Source organism: Taurulus bubalis (assembly GCF_910589615.1).
Source record: "Taurulus bubalis genome assembly, chromosome: 20".
NCBI classification, from domain to species: domain Eukaryota; kingdom Metazoa; phylum Chordata; class Actinopteri; order Perciformes; family Cottidae; genus Taurulus; species Taurulus bubalis.
Window position 1 is genome coordinate 13,995,831 of NC_136608.1, and position 26,128 is coordinate 14,021,958.

General features: G+C 44.0%; 1 protein-coding gene across 1 annotated transcript in view; it reads left to right on the forward strand.

Moving 5' to 3' along the window:
* The window catches only part of magi2a (membrane associated guanylate kinase, WW and PDZ domain containing 2a), a gene marked incomplete at its 5' end in the record, with an annotated part of 181,374 nt that extends 165,313 nt beyond the window's left edge, over positions 1-16,061 (forward strand). Inside the window, 8 exons of the mRNA XM_079236290.1 lie at positions 31-223; positions 2,459-2,728; positions 3,977-4,162; positions 5,624-5,840; positions 6,581-6,806; positions 8,081-8,233; positions 11,424-11,562; positions 14,623-16,061. Coding sequence (XP_079092416.1) covers positions 31-223; positions 2,459-2,728; positions 3,977-4,162; positions 5,624-5,840; positions 6,581-6,806; positions 8,081-8,233; positions 11,424-11,562; positions 14,623-15,338 — 2,100 coding nt within the window. The 3' untranslated portion in view covers positions 15,339-16,061. The remainder of the gene's footprint in view (positions 1-30; positions 224-2,458; positions 2,729-3,976; positions 4,163-5,623; positions 5,841-6,580; positions 6,807-8,080; positions 8,234-11,423; positions 11,563-14,622) is intronic.
* Positions 16,062-26,128: the final 10,067 nt, after the last annotated feature.

Below are 26,128 nucleotides of genomic sequence, written 5' to 3' on the forward strand. Positions count from 1 at the left end.
TATATAACGGTCTGTTGCATGTAATAACAGATATTGATCGGGGCGATCATCGAGAAGAGTCCAGCGGACCTCGATGGGCGCTTGCGGCCCGGCGATGAGCTGCTGTTTGTGGACGGGATCCCGGTGGTGGGGAAGCCACACAGATACGTCATTGACTTGATGCACGGGGCGGCGCGCAACGGCCAGGTGAACCTGGTCATCAGGAGGAGGGTGCAGGGAGCAGGTGAGCAAACAGGAAGGAAGCTGCTAGCTTTGATTTACTTACTTAATGTGACGGACTTCATTTTTAAACATTATCAACAATGACAGATCAACTTTTAGCCTTTATTGATGCCATATGGTGATGACATGCACGCGGTGACCGGGTTCCCAGTTTGATCCAGGTTGTGATTGCATGTTAAGCATCTTAACCTTACACGATGCTCCAATGACAGATAAAGCGGACAATAAGTGTGTTATCATGGAGAGAAATGGGGAAAAATGTGTCGAGAGGCTGGATAGACTTAAATAGTTTGTGATGATTTTATTGGTTGGATTATTTTTTGTCACACCTCATAGCTTACCACAGATTTACCTCCATGAAGCGGTTTTACAATATATTTGAAATACTCGAGAGACGTATTGACCTCTAAATAGAAAGCCTTTTATCTTTCTATTCTATAGTTTCTTTATTGTCAACAAATGTCATTTTGGGTGGACTTTTAAAGGACACACGGTCAATGCTTGCACAGAATAGCTTTAGGATAGTGGTTTGTAAATTGATCTCAGAGGCTTACCGCTCACTCCGTTCTCTCTTCCATTGAATTCCTCTCTTCGTTCCTCTCTCTCCTGCAACCGCTCTTGTCCTGTAATGATTCAGGAAACAGCATTTAATCAGTCAGAAAACTGAAGCGCTAATCTCTCTGAGTAATTACACCCAAGCCTCCCCAAAAAAACACATCAGCCCACTCTTGTTCTTACACACACCGGTGCTCTCTGGTCCTCATTCAAGTCTCTTTGTATTGCATCCAGGAGACTGGGTTTGGCACTTCCTCCTGTGAACTCCGGCCTCCCCTGTTCTCATTATTACTGCCTCCCCACACACACACACATACATGCACACACTCTTCTCACCAATCCACTTCTTCCCACTCTGTCAATTTCTCCTCACCAAAGGCTACTGTCTGACTCATGCCTGGCCTCTTCTGCGGCCCTTACTTCCATCCTAATTGTCTGACTCCCACTGGCGCTTTGCGAGGTGTCAGACTCCACTCTCTGCTCCGTCTGCCCAGACTTCTGTCTGAACCCACCATCCCGCAATTTACACAATTCTTTCTCTTCTTTTTTGACTATTTTTCTCCTTAACAACTATTTGGACACTTGTTGGTGTGTAAGCGGGAACACGACATGTTTACCTTTTGACAGTGACAAACCTCGCTGTGACTTTGCATTGGGGTGAAGTAACAGTTTAAATTCATATACCTGTTTAACTAGAGGGAAACCGTCACGCTGCTTCTCAGTGAGCTATCAAAACATCAGCGGAGGGTTTGATTGCTCCGTGTGCCAGAATGAACACACACACACAAAAGCAAGAGGTGCTAAAAGCTGCTTTTGCTCTGGCTGGATTGACGCAATGCTGCATTTTAATGATGCGTGTTACCACATTGTGACAGTTGCTTCTGCTTTTCCGTTTTGTATCTCTGTCTTCGGTTTGATTCCTGATTCTTCACAAGGAAGAGATTCAGCTTGTGCGGTTACAGGAGGAGTAGACTGTAAAAGTAATTGTTTTTTCACATGCAGAATCATCCTTAGATTCTTCCAAAGCAATTACATATCACATGGTTCATTTTACATCACAGTGTTTGGGAATCTTAAAGTGCCTTCATTTATAAATACGAACGTCAAGTGATTGACAGGCTGCTTTTGATTGAGATTTCTACATAAAAACGTGTGATAATTTTATCAAATTCAACACAGTGTTAAAGAGTAAAGCAGTGGTTTCATTTAAATAACTTTTAAAAGAAAACTAATATCAGAGACAAGTCAAAAACATGGATTTGTGCCACAGAACTTAGTTTTTCAGTCCTGCCCCTTTAATCATCTCACGGCCCCTCTGGTGTATCCTGTGACCCTTTTGAGGAGCCTCGACCCCCAGGTTGGGAACCACTGAACTAAACTAAATAAGTGCGTAACAAGTTGTACAGTTTAATAGATGAATGTGTACGAATAACTCACTCACAGGGGACATTTCTCTGTCTAATTGGTACTTTGACTACTTTGTATTAATAACACGTTTCTACTTTTACTTAGGCAGCATTTTGATTGTTTAACTTTTGCTTATAACAGAGTATTTTCACATTGTTGTATTGGGACTGTACAAAGTTGTTGGGGTGCGGAGGGACTGAACTCTTTTAAATATTCCCGTCGTCTTCCAGTCCCGTCTTTGTGTAAACACCCGGCTCTCTGCCGCCCCCTGCAGGTGAGTCCTGTCCGGAGAACGGCCGTAGCCCGGGCTCCGTCTCCACGCAGCACAGCTCCCCGCGCAGCGACTTCACGTACGCCAACAGCACCAGCGCGACACAGGCCCCCAACGCCGGCATGGGCAACGCCGCCGCCGCCGCCGCTTCAGACAGGACGTCGGCCGCCAACACACAACCCAGTGATGTCATCATCAATCGAAAGGAGAGCGAAGGCTTCGGCTTTGTTATCATCAGCTCGCTCAACAGGCCCGAGGCAGCCGCCACCAACAGTGAGTCCAGGGATTGTTTTAGCGCCGTTTTATTATGGCGCTAAGTAGCTGCTTCATCATCAGCCATCTTCTACTCTGCAAAGCAAGTGCTAAACCTCTTGTGAAAGCTCTCAGACTCATATAAACCACTGTGTAAACTCAGGATACACTCTCACAGATAAAGGTGCTAACTAGGACCATATAGGACTCTCCCGATAAGAGAATCTGGGGACATGGTTCCACCCTGTCAGAGGGTGGGTTATACCTAGTACCGTCTGTGGAAAGTTCCACCCAGAACCCCCCATGAGAGGTTGATACTAAATATCAAAATACCATTTTAAGTTTTGTTGTTGATTATTGTGCCTATTACATTTTAAAATAAACTCTCCCCCCTATAATCAGGACATTGTAATTGTATATGAGAGCACAATACAAGAAGGCTAGCCTCCTTATGAAATCATCCACATCTGAGTGGAAATCTTTTTCAAATTCAGCGAAGGGCGCAACAAGTACGAGCCAATCAGAGGCAGAGTAGGGCGGGGGGAAAAAGTCATTAATCTATCGTAAATAACCGGTAGCACAACTGACAATGGCAGTGAAAGGCGGGAGTTGCTAGTGGGCCACTGGTTGAACTACAGTGTGCCACTGGTGGGCCACAGAAAACCCATTGATATTTCAAGGGTAACATCTAGAACCCACCCAGGGTTCCTGCTGAGCCTCGTAAAGGATGAAGTGGTGCAGCGCAACCCACAACATTCATGGCTCATAATCCCAGTTTATGGCTTTTATTAACAATCCTTACAAAACATCTTCTTCCAAAAATCCTTTTTGAGAGGAAAAAGGTTCTTAATGGAAAACGTGCTTCCTTCCCAAAATGGGTTCTCCAGAGGTGGATGGTTCTGGGTGGAACCTTGTTCCTAAGAGTGTATATAGTGTCAAGATATGTGTGTGATAAGTATTAGAGGTCATGGCTCAATAAAAAAGTGAAGCACCTCTATCGCCTCAATTATACATGCCCTCCCACGGCACGTCAGTCACACACATCGCTGCAATGCTGGCGAGAGCATCAGTGCATCGCCCACACACGTGAAAAAAAAAAGAAAGCTGGATGCCTTACGTAAGCCTGGGGAGAATAGCAAAATCAGAGAGACAGAGACATATTCAGCCAGTGAGTGAGTGGTGTGTGTGAGCACAGAAAGGCGTAATCCTCCAATCTGCTGCTGAAGCGCCGTCTTTTACCTGCGGCGCGTTGCGCTTTGAATCCAACAGCCGTGCCCCATAAAATCGGGCGCATCATCGAGGGCAGCCCGGCAGACCGCTGCGGGAAGCTGAAGGTGGGGGACAGGATCCTGGCAGTGAACAGCCAGTCCATCGTCAACATGCCGCACGCCGACATCGTGAAGCTGATCAAGGACGCGGGCCTCAGCGTCACCCTGAGGATCATACCGCAGGAAGGTGAGCGAGCACGTGGTGTCACACACACACACACACACACACACATACACGACACGTGGACATGATAGACGAGGACTTGGAACTGCGATACTTTTGGCAAGACAAATGATTTATGATAGTACTTGATTTGCTCCATTAAATCAAAGTTGTAATTTCGAAATGTGATTCTTTCTTTTAGATTAATTGTCACATTCATGAGTGGTGTTCCTCTAAAAAAAATTCCCTGAATGACTTTCACTTTATATTAAAAGGTGCACCATAGTTATTGATAATAATGGTTGGTTTGCCTCCTTATCTTTGTCTACTTTTCTGTTGTAGGCGTTCTGCTTTATGGACATTTATTACCTCCTTAATCAGGGCGACATTAAAGATACCCATATGGAGTTTTTGACTGTTAGTAGTAGTGGAGCGGGCTTCTGTTTTGTTGGTTATCGGGAGTAGTGGAATTTACATTTTGATGAACGCACAGAGAATTATCACCCAATCCCCACGGCTTTATGGAGCTTTATATTGAGTTTCAGCTCATTGTTAACTTTACTCTTTTGGCTCACACTCTTCCAGCGTCGCTTTCGTCCACAGCGGGCAACTAAATATCCACAATACTCTACCTGCTGCGACAGACACATTTACTGACTAGCTGGTGAACACAGTGGAGCATTTATAGGGTAAAGAGCCAGATATTAGTAGTTTAGTTTGATAGAAACATGACGGCTTTGTGTCTGCTGGATATCAACTTTAGCTGATCACCGTATAGGAATTGGAAGTAGCCACCGTGCAGTCAACCATTGGTTTGTGCACGGCCTTTTTTAAGCCTTCGAACTTGACATTTTGGCCGCAGCCATGTTGGTTTTTGGCCGACGCCATCTTGTTTTTTTGCAACCAGAATTGACACGAGAGGGTGGAGCTACAACCGAATGCTGAATACTGCCATTTGTAACCAATCAAAATGTTAAAATGTAACTTTCTTGAACTGAAAACACACTGTGAAAGGGTCTGACAAACATCGTGGCGACCTGTCAATCAAAAGGTAGCCCCGCCCTGTAGCATATTCTGCTTTATGGTCTATTTTACTTTAAATTGAACCATAATGTGCTAAATGAACATCATGCTGTAATAAAGAAGACTTGAAACTGGCGATTGAGAGCATAAACTCATGTTTACAATGTTTACTGAGGTAATAAATCAAGAGAGAAGTAGAGTCATTTTCTCATAGACTTCCAGAGGAGTCGCCCCCTGCTGGCCATTAGAAAGAATTCAAGTCAAGGCAACTCAGCATTGGCTTCACCTTTCATAACCGGGGGTTTCCGTGGTCGGCGATACTTTAATGTTTTGTTCAGAGGTCGCTGGCTGCCCCCAAGTGGCCAAAACATTAATTCAAGTCAGTTACTTGTGACGTAAAGCTTAAAAGTACACGTTGTGATTCGATTTGTCCCATACGCTGTCCTTCTCTTTGATTCCCAGAGATCAGTAATCCCCCATCAGCCCCCACCTCAGAGAAGCAGAGCCCCATGGCCCAGCAGCACAGCCCGAAGGCCCAGCCGGGCACCGCCGCCTCGCAGCCCAGCCCAGCGGTCACAGAGCCCATCCCTTCTCTCAGCCAGCCCAGCGCCATGCCTCACCAGAGCCCCGTGACCCAGCTGCCCACGCCGCCACCTCAGACCTACGCCCACGAGAGCAGGTAATGCACGCCGTTTATAAGCATTCCAGGTTACACGGTTCTTCTGAAAGCTGTTTTCATCCTCGAGCTGTTTTGATTCACTGCTGCAGTGAAGAGTTTTTATAGATTAACCCCTCTATCTGTCTCTGGGGCAAACCCTGTTCCTCTGAGCGTTCAGGTATGAGTGAAGCACATACGTTCATCCTGTTGTCCTCATTCTCTCTACCTTCATTTCTATTATCTATTGTCATAGTTTCTTCCCCCTTTCCTCTTCTCTTTCTCTCACTAACATTTTCTTCGTTTTATCTATCTCCTCTCCTTATTCTCTCTCTTCCTCCTCAGCTTGTTGTATAACATCACTTAACTCTTCTGGACTGCTACATTATTTACATAAATTGCGTCTTCATAGAGATCCGTTGAATATTTTACCAAGAACTACGGGGTCTCAAAATCTACACCGTCATTGCATTTCCCCTTCTGCTTCACGCAGCACTCAGCATCCCCACCCCTGAGATAACTTGTTTTTATTATAAACATTTTATGGGACGTGTGGAGAGAAAAACAGTTTAATTCCCCCCACTTAAGGCTTGTTTAATGGTTGTCAGTACAAACCAGAACAAGCCGTCTCCGTCGGCACCGGGTGACCCAGCAGTTTGTCAGAAAGCGTTATTTTCACCCAACACACCAGCGCGCCCGAGGACGACGGCGACAGTACAGAAGCCCTCCTGGAATTGCTTCCTTCGTTCTGATTGGTCTGTTAGTTACAGGTCGGAGGTGAAGGCGAGGCAAGATGTGAAACCAGACATCAGACAGCCGCCGTTCACAGATTACCGGCAGCCGCCGGTGGATTACCGGCACCCTCCCGTGGCGGACTACAGGCAGCCGCCCACGTTGGACTACCGACACCCGCCGCTGCTCGACTACAGACAGCTGGCTACCGACACCCGGCAGTTCACTTTGCCAGACTACCGGATGCCACCGGTCCAAGTAAGGATTTGTTTATTTTTTCTTAACAAGAGCATGACATAAATCACCAAAAAGCTAACAGAAATCACACTTAAAAAGACCAAAATATCAAATCAAACTGATGCATCCTGATAAACACACAACATATAACAGCAGGCACACCAACCTCATTAAATAACAAAACCGTAAAGACATAATTACGCATGAGAATAAAATAAATAAATGAATTTTCTTTTTTAATGAGAGAAAACAATTCAGTCAAAAAGGTTTTTCCTTCTTCATGTACAAATGAATTTAATAACTGTAGTGAAAAACATCGTCTGTCTGTCAGATGTATGACAAAGAGCAATTATTTTCAAACATAATGTTCTTTTAATTAAAAACAAACTTCTTTCCAGCCTTCAGCTTCAATAAAAATGTGCCACTTTACCAAATGTTTTTTTATATTTGGATTTCTATTTGCAAGAAACCCCTCCAAAAGTGTAATGACGTGTAACTAACATTCTAATAAAGTGATTGATTTTCAAGGCCTACACACTAGAAACTTTACAAATAAATACTTTCAGAATGATAATATAACTGTCTCTCTATGTAGCTGGATTGATCAATATGTTATATTTTTTCAATATAACAACAACAACAAGCAGTTTAAAAGCCGGATATTCCCCCAGAGGAGTTTATGGATACCAAAGCGGAGCTAAAAAGTTGGATTTCAATTTATTAGGTGGCCAAAAAATTGTTATTGTTTTTATCAGTACCTGCTAGACGTGTAAATAGGCAACTGTTTGCTCATAAACTACATTTTGAGTACGCTGCCTTCTGCTACAGCTCCATTTACCTTGCTGTAATTCTGTTTATGAGCAAATGTGCTTCCTATATTTCTGCTCAAAGCTGCCACTGTCTGCCTAAATATATTCTATTCCTTATGTTGCATTATTTCCCAGCCAACTAGAAGTGAAGAATGGAAACTTAAAGAGTGAAATATAAAACCGTGTGTTTGTGAAAACTGCTGAGAAAGCTGACACACACTTCAGGATGCTTTAAAGTCAATATTTTAAATGTTTACCTCTCGAGCAGCTCCCTTGTTTACCTTTATACCTTATACGTAATGAGGTACGCTGAACATATCCGTATATAATATACTTCTAGCTTGTGTTTTGTTTACCTTGCATTCGCTCCTTTCTTATTCACTTATTTTTCTTTGCTGAGTCCTGAGACTATTTTCCGCTGTAATGGCCCATTTTCTCCCCCAGATAACATCGACTCTAATCGCGTCTGATCTCCGCGGTTCTCAGCTTTCGCAGGACTTTGACTTCTTCACCGTGGAGCTGGAGAAAAGTGTGAAAGGCTTCGGTTTTAGCATCCGCGGAGGACGCGAGTACAAGATGGACCTGTTCGTCCTGCGCCTGGCCGAGGACGGACCGGCCATCCGCAACGGGAGGATGAGGGTACGTTTTGACGATGTCACCTCCTTTTAAGGAAGCCACTCCACCCACTTTTTAAAGATTAGGCCGCTTTTCTATCTTCTTGGATTACATGGCAGAAGCTCACTGTAATTGTCTGATGTTATCAAAGCTGCAGCAGCAACTTTTTCAGAGCCGATTAAGAAATAATCTGTCAAAATAACAGAGACGGTTCGTCCTTCTTTTGAGTTTTTTTTTTTAAGTTTTTCCCCTCCCAAGGTCCTAAAAAAAACATATTTCCTTTGCATTTAGTAACGGATAATATTTAGAAAGATAAAGATAGATAAAACATTTAAGTGGGCCAACTTAAATTATACTTTGCTATTTGGATAGCTGCACAATTCTCCCTCGAGCTATCGTTGCTACTGTACTATTCGGTCAGAGAAAGCAGACACATATTTCCTGCATTCATAAAGATGTAATGCAGCCCTCGACGCTGACTTTTAAATGTCCCCCGTATTTGCTGCATGTGCTTTGCAACTTCCAGAGTAGCTTTTCTCTGTCTGTCACCGCAGAATGAATCACGCCTTTCTTCACCTCTTGCTTTCTCTTCCTCGCGTGTCCTCTTTATGTGTGCAGCTGTTGGCATCGGTCTGCTTTACATCCTTTATAGGCGATGAACCTGTTAAAGATAATGTGTGCAAAAGGCCCCCGAGGGAGATGTTACTCTCCTGCCTCGTTGGAGGAGTCGATGGGAGTCCGGTGGGCCTTGATGCAGGAGGAAGAGGAGGAGGAATCCCTCTTGAGCTCCACTTAAAATCAGCATATAAGCTGCAGTGAAGTCTGATCAGCGGTGGAAGATGTTTCCGGATCCTTTCCTTATGTAAAAAATACCACTGCAACAGTATATAAATACTACTTTACAAGTAAAAGTCCTGCAATCAAAATCCTCCAAAGTTATTATCTGCAAAATGTGCTGGATTTCTTTAAGTAAAAATAATTCAACTTCTTAAGAATGATTATTTAATGTATTTTTTTTAATTTATTTAATTTATTTTAGTATTATATTGTTGATACTGATATAAAATGTATAAGAAATGTTTTCACAATGGACAGTTTTATATATATATATATATATATCTTTTTTTTTTAAATAGTCAAATCCATGCAGCAGAATCAGGGATATCATCTTTTTTATTTTCAGCTCACTTCTTTCTAACTCCACACCCCCAGATGTGTGTCTGGTTCATCAAGTATTTAATAAACTGAGTGTATTTTTCTTGTAAATTTAAATCTGAAAAGTAACCGCTAACTAAAGCTGGAGTAAGACGTAGAGTAATTCACAGAGTAGAAGTCTAAAGTATAAAGTAGCATGAAATACTCCTAAGCGTACGAGGGACTTTCCTCCACTGAGTGTGATTCGTCACGCCGCTGCTGGGATATTGAAATAAAGTCTCCACCGAGCTGCTGAATAGATTTCAGAGAACAAGGTGCAGCGACCGCTTTGATCAACAATCCTCGATCCGTGCGGCCGGATGCAGAGAGGAATCAATCTGCATTTAACTTGAAGTAAATGTGAGGTATTGGGACGTGCCTGTCGCTTTGGATTGGAGTGGCGCTTTGACACGTTTTAAGGGTGCAGAAACCAAACGCTCCCTCGCAACCGCGACTCCCTGCAGTCTAATCCAAGTCATTTCTCCTCAACAGGCACTCTGTCACATCTATAAGCAGGAGAAAAAAATCTACTTTGAGCCTGCTAGTCACAAACTAATCAGTAAGGAGCACTAACACATTTTAACAAGCGTTTGCTTTTCTTTTTTCTTTTTTGGGGGGCGGTAAAGAGACTTTTAAGAAAATTGTAAGAAGTGATGGGTCATAACGAATAACCGTTCAGCTCATTTAATGACCTCTTTGAGCTTTAAACCCTAAGTAAAAAAGACCGAGCTTTGCTTCGCTCCCACCTCTCACTCCCCGTGCTCGCCGTTCACCGTCCATCCAGCTCCCTCTTTATTAAAGATGAAGACGGAGATCACTCTCGAGCCGGGGAATAATGATTGAACCGGCCTGCCTTTCCGGCTCTCTTCAGACCGCTGCGATGACACCTAATGACTCCCCCTCTCTTGCCTCCAGTCCGCTCCCGACTTTCAAATTGCCCCGGCCATTACCGCAGGACTTGTCCATTTGTTAGCGTAATTGGCCGACCGTGTTTTGTCCCTGTTTCCCCGTGAAATCCTCCCCCATTAATCGGCCTCGGAGATGGGCCGAGAAGTATAGTGGGGGGAGGGGGGGTCACAAAAGGGAGAGATGGTCCAGTTAATATTTACATTAGCCGTTAACTGAGCTGCTGCAGTTATGGGCAGGTTATTGGTATTCATCCCAGTGTGCCAACATGTTCCACAGAGGAGGGTCCCGCCTTAATGCCATTCAAATGTGACGTCCACATTACCGCCAAAATGAATTATAACTGACACCGGTTCATGGCTGGTAATGCGTATTAACGCTTAAAGAAGCCCACGGGACGGCCAGGGAATTATAGATCCATAGCGATCCTTATAAATGACTGTCGTCCATTATGAAAGAAGCTTGTTAATATTCCATTTTATATTCGGTGACGGCTGGATAATTTGCACAACTGCCACATCGTAATGAACTCACTTTTAATATGAATGCAAACAGCTTCATTAATCTGCTCGTCTTATTCTCACCTTTGTGAACTTGACCGGTAGGTTTTTGATTGAAACAATCTAGCGCCTAATAATTTATAATTAGAATTTTAAAGTAATTATTTCCACAGTTAGCCCCTTCCCAATGATCCTTAAATGCTCTTCATACACAAACATGTCAGTCTGTATCATTATTCTCATTGTGAGTTGTAAAATGGTGCAGGGCTCGTTGGATCCTCTCAATTCGTTGTTTTCCCGCCGTGCTTCTCGGTAGCTGGTCAAAGAGCTTTAGCGATGCTCTGAAATCTTTCAGCCGCTCCGGTCCTGATCCGCTGCTCGCTGCTCACTCGGCTGCTCCGGACTCACAAAGTGTTTATCGACGACTCCGCAAAGTTTCGTCCTTCGAGACCCAACTTTGTCTTTCCATCTGTTGTTGTTTCAAAATACCATCGTACGATGTCTCGTTAGATAGGACACCGTTTTCCATTAAAATCTGAACTGAAAACACATCACTCGGCACATTTCCTCTTCCCAGACGTCTGAATCTTCTTTTCCTCTGTCCCGACGTCCAGGTTGGGGACCAAATCATTGAGATCAATGGGGAGAGCACCCAGAACATGAGCCACGCCCGGGCCATCGAGCTGATCAAGTCCGGAGGCAGGCGGGTTCGCCTCCTGCTGAAGAGGGGCACGGGGCAGGTCCCAGAGTACGGTAGGTATCGCGCCTGAATCCACGTTCTGTGTCTCTAGGATCACTTCTTACCTCACTTTTAACTCATTGACTTGTACTTTCTTCTTTCTTCACTGTCTTAATATCACATTACCTCTTGATAACATTATTCATGTTCGATCTTTATCTGCTCTGTGTTCTGTATTTCACTGTTAAAACAACTAATCATATGTCTCTTCTATCTTGACTAACATTAGCTTATCTTCTGTCCATTTCAGTGGCCTATCACTAATTGATTGGTCTAGGTTGTTACTTCCCCTTCTATAGGAATGGTATCTTCCAGTCTCTCCATGTGCATGAAAAGTGACAAGCATGGCTCCCCCTATTTCTTCCTAATGGGCCCCACTAAAGACACGGTTTGTGATCATATACGAATGTTTTTCTCTTCTTAACCCTGGTTTTGTGTGCTGTGGTTTTGTGTGTTGTTTTGCTGTAACCCCTCTATTAAGGCTGCACGTAAAGCTTTCATTTCAAAACAACTTATTGTATAACCTCGGACACCCTGTACGGTTGAAGATTTGACTTTTTTTTTCTCCTGTAGAAATAATCACTTAGAGCTCCAGGGGGCTGTAAAGTTAGCGGACACAACTCCTCCTGACCCACAGATAAATCAGCAGCTACCCGCAGGCTAGAACTGATATTTCGGCAGATTATTTACCTGGTGAAATCCCGGGCCGCAGCACGAACTGGCCGTGGATGGGGGGGGGGATTTGTTTCCGTAATAAAACTCCGTTCTGCACCAGCGCGACGCTCACTTCTCCGCATCCTCCCAGCGGAGAGGAAGACCCCCGGAGCCCCCGGTGATGCACATTCATCAGCGCTCGGCCTCGGCGCTCACCTTCCAGCACTTAAACACAGGAAATAGAGTGTGATGGTGTTTCCCCCGTGTTTCTCCCGGCCAGGGATTTAATCTCTCTGTGGAGAGCTTTCATAGCGCCTGCCTTTAAAAGGTGGTTCTCCGGCTTTTAAAGAACGGGGAGAAGACACATTGCTCCGTCATCACAGATCCACAGTGGCAACATTTGAACCCACGCGGTCTGATTCAGCCTTTCATCACTCGTACTTTATTTGCATACTGGAAGGTTATGCAAATCATCTATGGTGATTTTAATTTGGCTGTTTAAAACATTAGCATACTAATATTCAAAGGAACCGGGTTATTTTTGTCTCAGCCTTTTTAGGAACGGCTGAATGTAAATTGAAGTGTAGGGCTATATTTGGCTTAAAACCGTGATTGTTTGGCATGTGCATGAATATTATCGTGTGCCTGTCTGTGTGTGGCATTGTGTGTGTTTATGTGTGCGTCTATCTGCAGCACATCTTTATCAAAGGCCTGAGAGTTACACCACAAAAGACGAGAAAAAAAACGACATCGTAGAAGTTCTTTGCTACTTTTGTATCAGAGTGACACTCCGGCAACTTAAAGTGTGACATCCCATAATAAATCAAATAAATCAAATAAATAAAGTGTGATCAGAGGAAAAGTCAGTCCAGGCTATCGGATTTAGAAATAGAAATCCTCGCATTTTCTCCGTGACGGGTTTTCCTATGAAAGTCTGTGTGATTTCTCGAAATATCATTTACCTTTTAGTTACTTTCATCTTTTGTCAGACCGCCTTTTCTCCCCCTCAACGCCGCCGGTCTCTGAGGCAAACTTTCCTTTAAACACTTGTAATATATATAAATATATATGTAACATCTTCAACCCAAAGCCAGATTACATATTTACATTTTCCCAGACTTAACAAATCTTCTTTCACAGCCACAGAATTCATTCAAAAGCTGTTTTAAAAGGCGGAACAATTTATTTACATGACTAGTAAATTTACTTTGACGTCTTTTTCGTTATAAATAGGGACACAATAGTTGGTGGAAATGTTTTTTCACCAACTTTAAGCCCCACTATGCCCCCCCCCTATAGAAGATGGTGATTATCTAATGAACATAGCGGAGCGTTTAGCCACTAAAGAGACAAATATTCCCCTCAGGAGTTGGTACATATTGGATATTGGAATACTAGAGTGAATAAAGTGAGTAAATATTGGATTCACATTCATCAGATGGACAAAAAAAAACGTGACTCCAAATGAATGTTAATGCTGCATCCGCCGGCTGTGTAATTAGCCAATTGTTTCACTTTTAAATTCCCCATCTAAACGTATACGGGGAAGCTTTTGTCTTTCTGTGCTGTGATTCACAGCGTTTGCACTCAAGTGGCTTATTGCAGGTAACCTTAAGGTGACCTTAATATCTTTAATGCCTCTCGAACATAAAAAAAACAGAGCTTGAACACAGCATGTGGTGAACACGGCGCACACACACACACACACACAGTGGTGAGACGCACACGCAGAGCCTCTATGAACTCCTCTGTGGAGATCCAGGTACCCGCTCCCTCCCTCTTAGTCCCGGGTCTAATGTGCTCCGGCGCTGCGCTTTATAATTGGGTCTCGCGGCGGCGGTGTAGCTCGCCTCGCCTCTGCCCCCCTTAACCCCGGCCCGCCGAAAATGACTGATGGCCGAGGGACCGAGACCCATCGGTGCAGAAACAGGAGCTAACGGTCCGTGAGAGTGGAGCGTCGTGGAGGAGCGCGCCGCAGATTCACTGCAGCTGCTGCTGCTGCGCCGGAAACAGACTTCTTCAGGCGAGACAGAGACAGAGAGAGAGAGAGAGAGAGAGAGAGAGAGAGACACTCTGGCCCCCGACGTTTTCATTCTCGCTATAGCACCACCCTATTGGGCACATCATCCATTTCATTAAACCGGTTTTCGATTTTCCGCCAAGCTTTTAGATTGTCCGGGGCTTTAAGGAGAGCTATGGGAGGCAGATTGATGTTGTCTAAAAGTAGTGACACGTTGGGAAGTCTGTTGCAGCGCCGCGCTGAAATTTACTTTTAACGCTTTGAGCTCGTAGAATAGGAACGATTGCTGTGTTTATCGTGTTCGTTTTTGATGTGGCGTTTTGGTTGTGCCCTGGCATGCGTGCACGCGCTCAAAAAGTGTGGCTTTCATATTGACTGTGTGTGTGTGTGTGTGCTCCAGATAATGCCGCCCCATGGGATGCTCGCCCTTCAGCCTCCCCAAGCCTGTCGGAAGTAGCCCCTCCCATCGACAGCCTTTCCATGCCATCGCCTTCATCTCATCTGGCCCCCGACCCGCCTCACCCGCCGCCTCTGGACGTCCCTCGAGACCCGGTGGCACGAGACGGCAGGGCGGAGCGTTCCAAGAGCCCCCAGAAGGCCGAGCTGCCGAGTCCGGATCCGATCGGCCAGGGGAGGAGAGCGGCGTCGAGCGGCGGCAGAGCCAAGAAGGAGGGTGGCAGGTCCACCCACACGGGACACAGGGTCCAGCCCGCTGCTGAGGGGGACGTGGGCAAGGAGGGGCGGAGCGGGGAGCCCAGACCTTCCAGGAGCGCCAGAGGGCGGTCCGAGGAGAGGAACGCCGGGGACAGCAGAGGATCCATCGAATCTCCCAGCAGCTCCAAGCTCCCGCACACCAACGGGAACGGCGTCGCAGACGTGGAGCGGTACGGTGGCGGGCAGCAGCAGCAGGTGGACTCGGAGCTGAGCAGGACCAGGCCCAGGGAGCTGGACAGGGGCCCGGGAGAGAGCCGGCCCAGTCTGCCTAGCAAGAGCGGCGGCGGTGGCGGCGGCGCCGCGGGGAGGAAGGCCACGGTCTCTCCTGGGCCTTGGAAGATCCCCGGATCAGACAAGCTGCCCAGCACGCTGCGCGCGGGCACGTCCACGCTGAGCAGATAACACTCCAGCGGCACGCCGGGGCCACGCCCACCTGAGCTAAACCCCGCCCCCATCTGGATGAAACCGCCACACCTTCCTGTGCTCCTTCATCCCTCCCTCCCTCCATCCCGTTCTCCCACAGACCACAGAGGTCAGGACCAAGGTGGGACCGGGTGATCTGGACCACGTGTTTTTAGAGTTTTATTTATGATACTGTACTCTAAATTATTTTGAGAAATATTTTACACCCACCACCTTAAGAACTGGAAAAGAATAATCATCCACCTTTTTTAAAAAAGTAATGGAAAAGAGCAAGTAGAATGTGAGTTCGGCGTGGCGGGGGAATCATTTAAGGGACTTTGAAGAACTCTATTTTAATTTCTCCCCTCCCCTTTCCCCCCTGAGCAGAACTGGGGGACAAAACATGCAAACATAAAACACCTGACAGGAAGCAACTGTCGGATATTTCTCTGTTTTATGAAGTGGAATGCTACAAAGAAGGTTTGCCTGTTTTTTGACGCGAGCGAATGGAACAAAGAGCGACAGCAGAGACGACGTCAACAGAACTTTGCCTTAACGGAGACTGAATGGGCCTGAATCTATCTTGAATAATCTACCGGATGGTTATAGACATAGATATATTATAACGAATATGAATATTCGGGATCATTTTTGTACATAAGATCATCTTTAAGCCGGGCGGGATCTCTCGTCCGGTGCTGAGACGAGCTGAGCGGAACGTTCCCCCCTTTTTTCTACTCTCCCGTTCAGCCCTGTGATTGAGGTTCTTGGGGTCTCTGCAGACCCTCAGCGGTGGACTTCGCCATCTTTACCGCGCTTGAATCCTCCCGAGTTCAGCAGGGAGTGTCACGTCTATCCTTTTTTTTTTCTTTCTTCTCATTTCTGTGCTTAACCGACAAAGCAATCCGCGACGGACGCTGGGAAGAACCGCTGGCTCGATACCGACCGAGGGGGCAGAGTGCCTTAGACTGACGGAGAGGTTGGCTTTAGAGGCAAGAGGTGCAACTCCAAACCACTTAAGAGGGTCCAAACAGGCTGCTATACAACATCGACTTTACAGATATAAATAATAAACTTGATTTTTTTTTCAGATGCGAGAGCGACGCAGTGAAATATTCTGATTTTATTTCACAAGCTCATGTGTGGAAGTAAGACCATCGGCGGAGCTGACGATGGTTCCTTATCGGTGCAAGTGGTTCATTTCAGAATTAGTTTTTTATTGCTGATTTCTTCTGACGTTAGTAATTTCCATGAAGAAGTTCTCAGAAGAGATGGTGTTTTCAAATGTCAGCGCGGAGCAACCAAAGTCCAAACCCCCAAAAACGGCTCAAATCTGACATGGAGTCGATCTCTCCCGTCAGAAGGTGTTGCTCATCTTCACTCTGTGTGAAGGCCATGAATGCAAAGGTGAACATGTTTATTCAACCTGACCAGTGAGGTTTCGCTGAACCCTGCCCCTTGAAAACTCATTTTAAAACAAGTCTTGCACAAAAAGGGGGCGGGACTTAAACCTCCACTAGGTGGCGACATGCGTGATATCGTGCTAAAAGAGGTAAAACGTTAGCATCCTCACCAGTTGATCTTTTGCAGGGAGGAACTAGATAAATGTGATAATAAACAAAGTGAGATCCTTTTGTTTGTGTTCGTATCAAACGCTATGTTTTCCCTTTTAACGTTAATAGAGAAAAGTCTTTTCGGATGAGAACTCCAGGAGACGCTGGAATGATTTAACTTAATTCATCAAATCCAACAAAAACGTGTTAACTAGTGAGCCGGACACGCTTGCAGCCTTGTACTGATTTCTAGTCCACTTTAACTCCTGTGATTTTTGGTTTTGGAAATGCTTTAAAAAAAAAAAAAAGCCGGTTTAAACTCTTAAAATGCGGAGCACCGCTGAGACTCAGCCTCACGCTGCTTTAATCCAAAAGCTCGACAGGTCTGCAGCTGCCTGGTTACAGTCGCTAAGCCGTGATGGAGCGCTTGATGTTTTTTTTGTGCGCAAACTGTCAATTTTGAAATCAACAAATGTCTCCACAGCGTCCGGTCCCTCTCTGCAGATGTGAAAAATTGCCTGGCAATCTTTCCCCTGAATGAGACGCCGTCAACGGGAGAAGAAAACAAAAAAAAGAGTCACAATACCAGAACAAAAGTTCCCTCTTCCTCCACTGCTGGGGGAAGTGCAAACAGTGTTTAAAGAATGAAAGAGCGAAGGGAAAGCAGTCATTATGTTTGCCATTGTGATCCGTAATTACACGATGAAGAAGAGGACTGACTTTAAAAGCACAATCTCTCTCGGGCGGTTTGGGAATTATTAAGTCGGAGAAAATCATCAGCCAGCAGTCGCTTATAGATGCTGTGTCATGAAAACACACCCAACATCTGTCAGAGTAAATGCTGCCTACATACTGCATCATCATCATCATCATCAACATCATCGTCATCATCTGACCGGACTTCTTCTTCTTCATTTCATGTTTGAAGCAGAAACAAAGCAAAAGAAAAGTGCGTATGTTTGCTCAACCTTTGCACAACTCACTGCTTCCCACATCTGAGCTGTTCTCCATTGAGCCAAAATGTAAGTAGTTTGCTACGGAAAGCAACAAAATATATAAAAATAAATACATCTGGAGGTGTAAAAAAAAAAAGAAGTGTGCGTGTTGAAAGACGGCACTATAAACTCCCACCGGGCGGCTCAGCATCACTGTGTAGTGTTATAGCAGTGTATAGACCCTGAACAGATATCTCTATAAATATGACTCCGTGTACTATTGATGGTCACAAAGACTGTAAGTGGAGCAACTATTTTTATGAAATGCAACACTATGGATATATTAACTTTTGCAACAATCTTGTTTACCTGTATGATATTCTGAAACGCTGTCAAAATAAAAGAAAATCTTGACACGACATGAAAGATTTATTTAGGACATTCTGCTGTGTGATTCATTGTGGGAGTCTGTTTTAATTGCAGCAAATAAGTCACATAGATGGGTACAAGGCTTTACTTTATAATACATATATATATATATATATATATATATATATATATATATATATATATATATATATATATATATATATATATATATATATATATATACTACACACTATAATGTAGACTAAAAGGCATCATGTAGACTAACTGAGGAGGAACTAAACTTCTACTTATAGATCTCTTCCAGCTGAATCTCATATTGTTTTGCTCAGTTGTCAAATACTTTCTCAATAAATCATATAATTCAATATTCATATACTTATTGTATATGATTAATACTGTTATACAGTATTAATCATATACAATAAAAGAATATCGTCTTGATGTCTCTACAAATACATTATATTGTGTTATAAAACATTTGTATTACCTTGTTTATGTACTGCACTGACTATAAATGCTGAATAGGCAGCGGGTAAAAATATAGTGTGAGTGTTTTGTGTATTTCTGAGCAGGAAGTTATTCTTAAAACTCCTTGTGAGCTTCTTTCTTGTCATGTTTGGACTTGTAGTGTCACTACTCGGCCACATGGGGGCGTCTTGTAAACCAGGTGAAAAGAAGATTACATTTCTTTTTTTTAAAGGAAATGGCCTGAATAATTAGATTTTCTAATGAGGTATTTAATATGTAATATATATATATATATATATATATATATATATATATATATATATTTAAATGTACAAAATTAAACTACTGATATGTTCTGATACATGTTGAGTAGAAACTCCAATGGTTTCATACTTTGTGTGCACATCCTCCAAACCTCCACTAGAGGGCAGCAGAGACCAGGCCTATAGTTCCATGCCCCTTGGTTTCATAATGGTTAAACTTACATAAAGTTATTAGTCAGACATTTCCTCTTATAAAATGTGATGTTTCAATAATGCATACACAATATATCACGGCCATATTAGTGATACATCTCTTGCGTCTCAGGTAGACATTCACATGGTCGTCCACCTGCTTTGGGAATTAGAAAACTCACTGGTGTGTGTGCTTCCTGGAGTTGTGGTTTTCACACATGCATCCTGTTGCAATGCACATGAGAAACACATGAAATACACATCATGAGCGATGAGATGAGATGGTGCATCACATTGCATATCTTAAGTTTGACTTTCTTCTGTTTTGGCAAACATTGCTTTTATTGCATCACAGCATGAAGACGTCGCCTACATGCTGTGATGATACAGAGGACAATGATAATAATTAACGTGCATTAAACGGAGGATAATGATAATTCCATCAGGGCAGACTGCATGTGCAGATCTTATCAGCAGACTTTCTGCAGAGACTTTAAGGCCGCTGGAGTTGAAGAACATCAACTGGCACTCACAGGAAATAACACACAGTTTGAACTCCGTTGTGCTCGCGTCACAGTGACGTATACGTGTGGTGAGCAGGGTTATGGGACAGTTTCATGAGTTGAAAACTTCATCTGAGCTGCACAAATGACAGTTTACCCGCGAGGCTCAACCCCTGGCTCTCGGTTGCATCCGACAGCACGGCGCGCCGGCCGAATGTGGACACCAATAACCGCTGCAGAGGGATAACACAAAGTGGAATGAGTTATTTTTTTTAGTATTGCACAAAAACAAATCTTCAACAGCACCTCTAGTGATGGAGGGTTTCAGCATCTAGGTCTTGTATTGCATCACCTCCGCCGAGAGTAATGCTTTGTTTTATATATCTGGAGGTGAGCAAACAATTATTAAGCGAGGCGCTCAATAAGCACCAGAGCTCTAAGTCCCTCGGCTTTAGTTAGCCGGATTTTCTGAGAGTTGCAGGAGAAGAAGAAAAAAAGAATCAACTCATTTGGGAGCAGCGCCGGTTTTTAGAAAAGTCCATTTCATGCTCAGCAACGCCGAAACTCCAATTTGAATGCAGCCCTCACTGTTAGATTACATAATGCATACTTTTGATGGTGCACGACTCTTTAGGGGTGAAACATTCCCGCTTTCTGCAAACAAATTCACCCTGGATCCTGTTGGGTGGAGTGGCAGCAAATGGGCCTCCGAGGAAAACAAACCTCTATAATATATATATCTATATCTATAAAGGACGACAAAATGATGTGTTGCACAAACCTGCAGAAGAGGCTGAGCGTTGTCATGTTCCTGTTCAAGCAGATTCTATCAGCATGCGAGGGCCACTCCGAGGCTGCATGCATGCAGAGCAACCTGTCCACCTGCATTCATACTTTCACAGCTGATATTGTTGATATCGTCTGGTTGCTGTACAGCTGAAGCTGTGAGTCACAATCTGAGCTGCACGTGATACATATGGTTGTGTTTGATGCTATACCTGATAACTTTAATTATACATCACTGGTCTGCAACCAGGGAGACGAATGATCTGCCCTGGCATGTTTTCATGTGGGTGTCAATAGAAAGTGGGGGCGTGTCCTGGCAGAATGAACAATGGAGCGATCAATAGACCTTTTTGGGGATAAGTGGTGTATTGTTTCGAATCATTTTAGAGTCACATAAAGTTCATCACGTCAGTGGGAGAACATGGAAAATGTCAAATTCATTTTCAGTGAAATTATTCACAGGCTACCATCACCAGAAGGTCTATACATAGAAAGTGCATCATGGAGAGATGACACAAGAATATTCTCTATTCTCTTTTTCTTTATGAATTATGAATTGGGTTCGATTTGATTCATAAGTGTGTTCCCTCATCATCATCTCACTTATCATCAGTAAGTGCAAGATAAACGTCCATATAAACGATAAAAGTCCAGCTTTTTAAAGTTATTGCCAAAGCCACGCGGTGTTCTGTCATGTAAACGTCATATCTGTGTAATAATGCGTTTATATGTGTGACATTTAATATCCTGATGATCCAGAGAGAAATGTCGACTCTACATCCAGTGGGCCGCGTTAACTTTCTAGATATTTGAATGAAATTTGGCGTGACGCGCGGAACGGCGCGTAGCGGCGGGGACGACAGGGGAGGGCGCGCGGGCGGAGTGACGCGCGCAGCCCGCACGGTGTCTCGCGTTCGTGTGAGAGCTGGAGTCAGAGAGAGAGAAAGACAGGCAGAGAGACAGGCAGGCAGTCGGCGGAGCCGCGGAAGTATCTCAGCAGCCAGCCAGAGCCCAGAGGCGGCCGGTGGGAGGAGGCAGAGAGTCCGCAGCTGCCGCACCGCACCGCACGAGCGTCTCTGACAGCAAGAGGAGGGAGCCACCCGCACGAGCCCATGTCTACGGTAAGAGGGGGTTCGTTTCTTTAGTTTCCAATGACAGCAGCCAGGGCTGGGGGCTGTTTATCGGGATTATAATGTGTATTAGGGGGAGCAGAGATGTGTCGTGGCACGCCGCTTGCCGGAGCATCTTCCACTGGGGGTTCGGTCGGAGCCGCCGGGGAGAGCATCCACGCGCCGGGGCTGAAGTCTCCGAGCTCCCACCGGTTGGCAAAATTCACAGTGTTTTTTTTATTTTTTTGTAGCTCTGGTATCAGTCGTTTGTTTCAGTCTGGACGTGATAGTGGTGTCACGAGAGTGGCGGGCTGTAGCCGCGTCCGAGAGCTGAGCGGCGGGTCGCCGGGCAGCTCAGCGTGGAGAGCAGCTGCGGTTGAAGCTGGCAGCTGTGCACGCAGACGATACAGGAAGTGCGGGATGTGGCCTTCAACATAAAAACACGATAAATATTGCATTAAAACAAAAAAAATACAAGTATGTCTGAACTTGTTTACTCCGGATTTCTTGCACAAAATGCTACCACAGTTGAGCTATTTTACAAAAAGAGCCTTTAAATGTGACTTTATTTGTCCTCGGCCGGGCCAATTAAAGTATGTAGAGTGCCATGAAGCAATGCTGGATTCAGGACTTTGCCAGGTTTTGCTAAACTTTGAGCCTGTGACTCGTTTCACTTTCCATCAAATATGATTTTCACACAAAAGTACCACTGTTCTGCTTCTAAGGCTCAAACCAAAAATGTCTAGTCTAGTTTATTTAAATTCTAGTTTATGTCCCCTACAACTTTGGCTCGAACAGAAAAAGAGTAGTCGATAATAGTTTACATTATTTGAATAATTGTGGCAAGCAAAAGTATGAAACTTTCTCTGTTTCTCGAATGATAAGATTTACTGTTCCTCCCTTTTATATATCATATAACTGAAATATCGGTGTGATGGTCTCACTGGTATCTCCTGACGTTTTGTAGCCCAAACGACTTCCTTCATCTTTTGTTTTTGTTTACTCTTTTGTTTATTTGTTACTCTGAAAAGTCTAACCGGAAGAGGCATTCCAACAATATTTCTGTCTTGACTGACTGGCTCGGATTTGTTATCATGTTGTTTTCATTACGTCGCTTTTTAACAGTCACAGCGATGAACAACAATTACTGCGTAAAGACGTAATTAAGAAAGCCAATGACCGCCCTGTCATTTATCCTGTGTGTGTGTGCGCGCGCGTGTGTGTGCGTGTGTGTGTGTGTGTGTGTGTGTGTGTGTGTGTGTGTGTGTGTGTGTGTGTGTGTCTTCTTTATCTACTGAACAAAAGAGCTTGGCATAGAATGTTTCCTCCCATCAGAGCCGTCAGTCCTGTATGTCTATTTCTATTTGTACCCTTTTGATTGGGGAAGATAAACTCTCCTGCTCTGTGACATACTTCCACCTCTCTGCTGTTGTCAGACTGTGTGAGACCAACTCATGTTTAGGTCACAGTGCACATGTGTCATGTCCTTTTTAAACATGTTTCCTGTGGTCAATAGCCAGCAGTGTGCGGTCATTGTTTTGCTGTTGGTTGTGTGGCGTCTTAACTCCAGGAAACACTGCAAACTATCTGCTGAGGAGAGAAACGACTGATTATTTTCTTGATTTTTATCATTTTTTTCATCTGTCAAATGCCCGAAAAAGCACCAACAGCTGACATTTGAATGAATGAATATATACTTTATTAATCCCCAAGGGGAAATTTGGTGTTGAGTAGAAGCAATTTACAGGCAAAAAAAATAATATATAAAAACAGCAGGGATGAAATATACATACAATAATACTAATAATACTACAAATTAAATTAAAGAAAAAAAAAGAAAAGAAAAACTGGAACTAGAAAATGTTTTGTATTGGCATAAAAAAAATTACTAACACGATTATAATCAGCTGATTAATTGATTAATTTTCCATTAATCAACTAAAAGTAGAGCTGCAACGACTAGTTCATTGATGGATTAAAGCGTGAATCATCTTTTTTACCATCATATTGAAGATCTCCACAAAACCTCGGACACAAACACAAGTAATTCACACACAATAATCCGATAGAGCATCATGGATCTCAGATGAAGTAAAACTGGATGTCAAGTTATAAATCTAGTTCCACTTTTCCTTTTTTCATTAAGAAAAACCTAACCGGAAACCTCAGACCATCATAGCTGAGCTGATTTCTAAACCAGGATCACAAATGTAGAGCTCTCATTATCATCACGGTATGACCTATATTTTGTGAGGTGTGTGTGTGTGTGTGCGTGTGTGTGTGTGTGCGTGTGTGTGTGTGTGTGTGTGTGTGTGTGTGTGTGTGTGTGTACACTCTTTTCTGTATTTATAGTTGCTCTAAGAACGATCACATGCTGCCAGAGAGCCTTTTATTCTGGACCCAACTTCCTTCTCGGCCTCATCTCAGAAGTTTAAAGTCGTTTGATTTGAGAACAAAGAACCGGGCAAGGGCGGATTTTTTGTTTTTGTTTTGAGAAAGTCTCTCTTTTGTCTTCATAACCTTAATTACATTTGTGCAGCCGCTCGTCCAGTGGTCCTGCCAGCCCCCGCTCACTTCTTTCTTCATCCTTTTTTCCCTCCTCCTCACACACGCGTGTTTCCTTTCCCTCCTGCCTCCTGTTGCCAGCCTTCACGCACCTTTTTCAAATGCTAAGTCCAGTCCACGCCACAGAAAGTCGTAGCACGGCTCAGGGAGTGAGAGCCAGAGGCATGATGGGATGCTTTCTCCCTCGCACTTGTTGCTCACAGTGAGAGAAGCCGTGTGATGTTCAGGGTGTGCTGGGTTGAGGGGGAATGCAGTGTACTTTCCATTCAAATATAATGTTCACCCAAAAGCACCAGTGTCCTCTTTCAAAGGCTCAAACCAAACATACCAAACACACTTTCTGTCTATTTCATGTTTAGCTTGAGCTGCAGAGGAGTAGTCGATGAATCAATGAGTCAATTGACAGAAAATAAATTGTGTTATTTGATTAATTGTTGCAAGCAAAAGTATGAAACTGTCTGCTTCTCTCAGCAGATAAACAACCATTAGGATGCGAATCTGGTTTATAGTGTCGGCTGCAAAATGTGTCTGGAGGAGGAGGGAAACCCAACCCTTTTACAAATGGTACCCTTAGGGTTCTATCATTCATTCAACTACGACGTAACGGCTATCATGCATCTCACTTTTGGATTGTTTTGCCGCCTCGGAGGAGGGAATTCTTTCAAGTGCACGACCATAAATCACACAGTGTACAGTCGGCAGTGTCAGGAGGCCTTCGCTCACACGACCGAGTCCTCCAAGATCAACTAAGGGGAAATGTCAACCGTTTAAAAAGTCTCCGTGACATTTAGGGTTTCTTCAAACGATTTTTGCGGCCTCAGCTAAATGCTAACATTCGTAGAACAACAATGTTCAAGGTCCTCTAAGGAGCTCTGCAGGAATGAGGCCTAAAGCCAGGTTCCAGGTTCCCTTGTGCCGTTTAAGGTTCTTATTTCCGCGCGCTAACATTGGATAATAGGCTGATGGGAGTTTTGCAGCTCTCTTTGTCAAGTATGCCCAAGCCTTGTAGCGATTAGCGAACACATTATCCATGTTCACACTACTTGCTTTGACATTTCCACTCGGTGCCAGCAACGCAATGTCACGGCTTCACGAACAACACTTTGCACGCGTGGAGCAGCGAATCGGGCTCGTCCCGTCTAAACAGGACGCTTCTGTCTGTGTTTACCTCGTAGCTGCAAGTCATGGAGCTAAATAGCTCTTGTGCATGCATTATAAATGGTGCAATTACAGAGAAAAACACAGGTGTTGAATTTTTTTTTTTAAAGCTAAAAGGTATGAAAGCTAAATCGGCTAAAGGTAACACACAGTTTAGCTGTTTTTTTTTGTTCAGTGTGCCTGCAGCTGTGCTTGATCCTCATGGGAGGTCCAGGTTGCTTTGAATCAGCATTGGGTGCAAAAGGCTGAGGAGGGTGAGGATGAATGAGCAGGAGAACGAGGCCAAGAGAGGGAGGGAGAGCATGGATCAGCCTGATGACGGCCCTTTTTTTTTATAGAGGATGTGTTTGAGCTTAAAGGACCAAACAGGACTCTTTGCATGTTTCAGCTTCCTAACTGAAGGTCAGCATGTCTACGCAACACCTCTGCTGCTCGTTGTCACAACGCATGCGTTACAGTCTGACAATGTGTTTTCCTTGCTGTTCCAGGCAGCCGTTGTCTTTCTGTTTTTAATCGTGTTTATTCTTCGGTCGATATTTTACGCTCAAAATCCAGATGTTTTCCAACTGCTAAACATGTTTTATTCAGCCAAAAGTTCCTTATTTAACAACTGATGCTGATGATCGTTTAATGTGAGGATTGTTGCTGCTTTTCTGTTTCCTGTTCTGTGTTTTTGGTAAATAATCTTTGGCTTTGTCAGATAAATCCAGGACTTTTAACACGGCACCTTTGGGAGATTATAATGCTAATTTACAACTGTTGTCTGACATTGTATAGCTAAAACTAAGTAATGAGAAAGAAATCTGCAGATTAATAAATAATGATGAGATATTTCCTAATCCTTGTACCAAAGTAGGAAAAGTTCTCT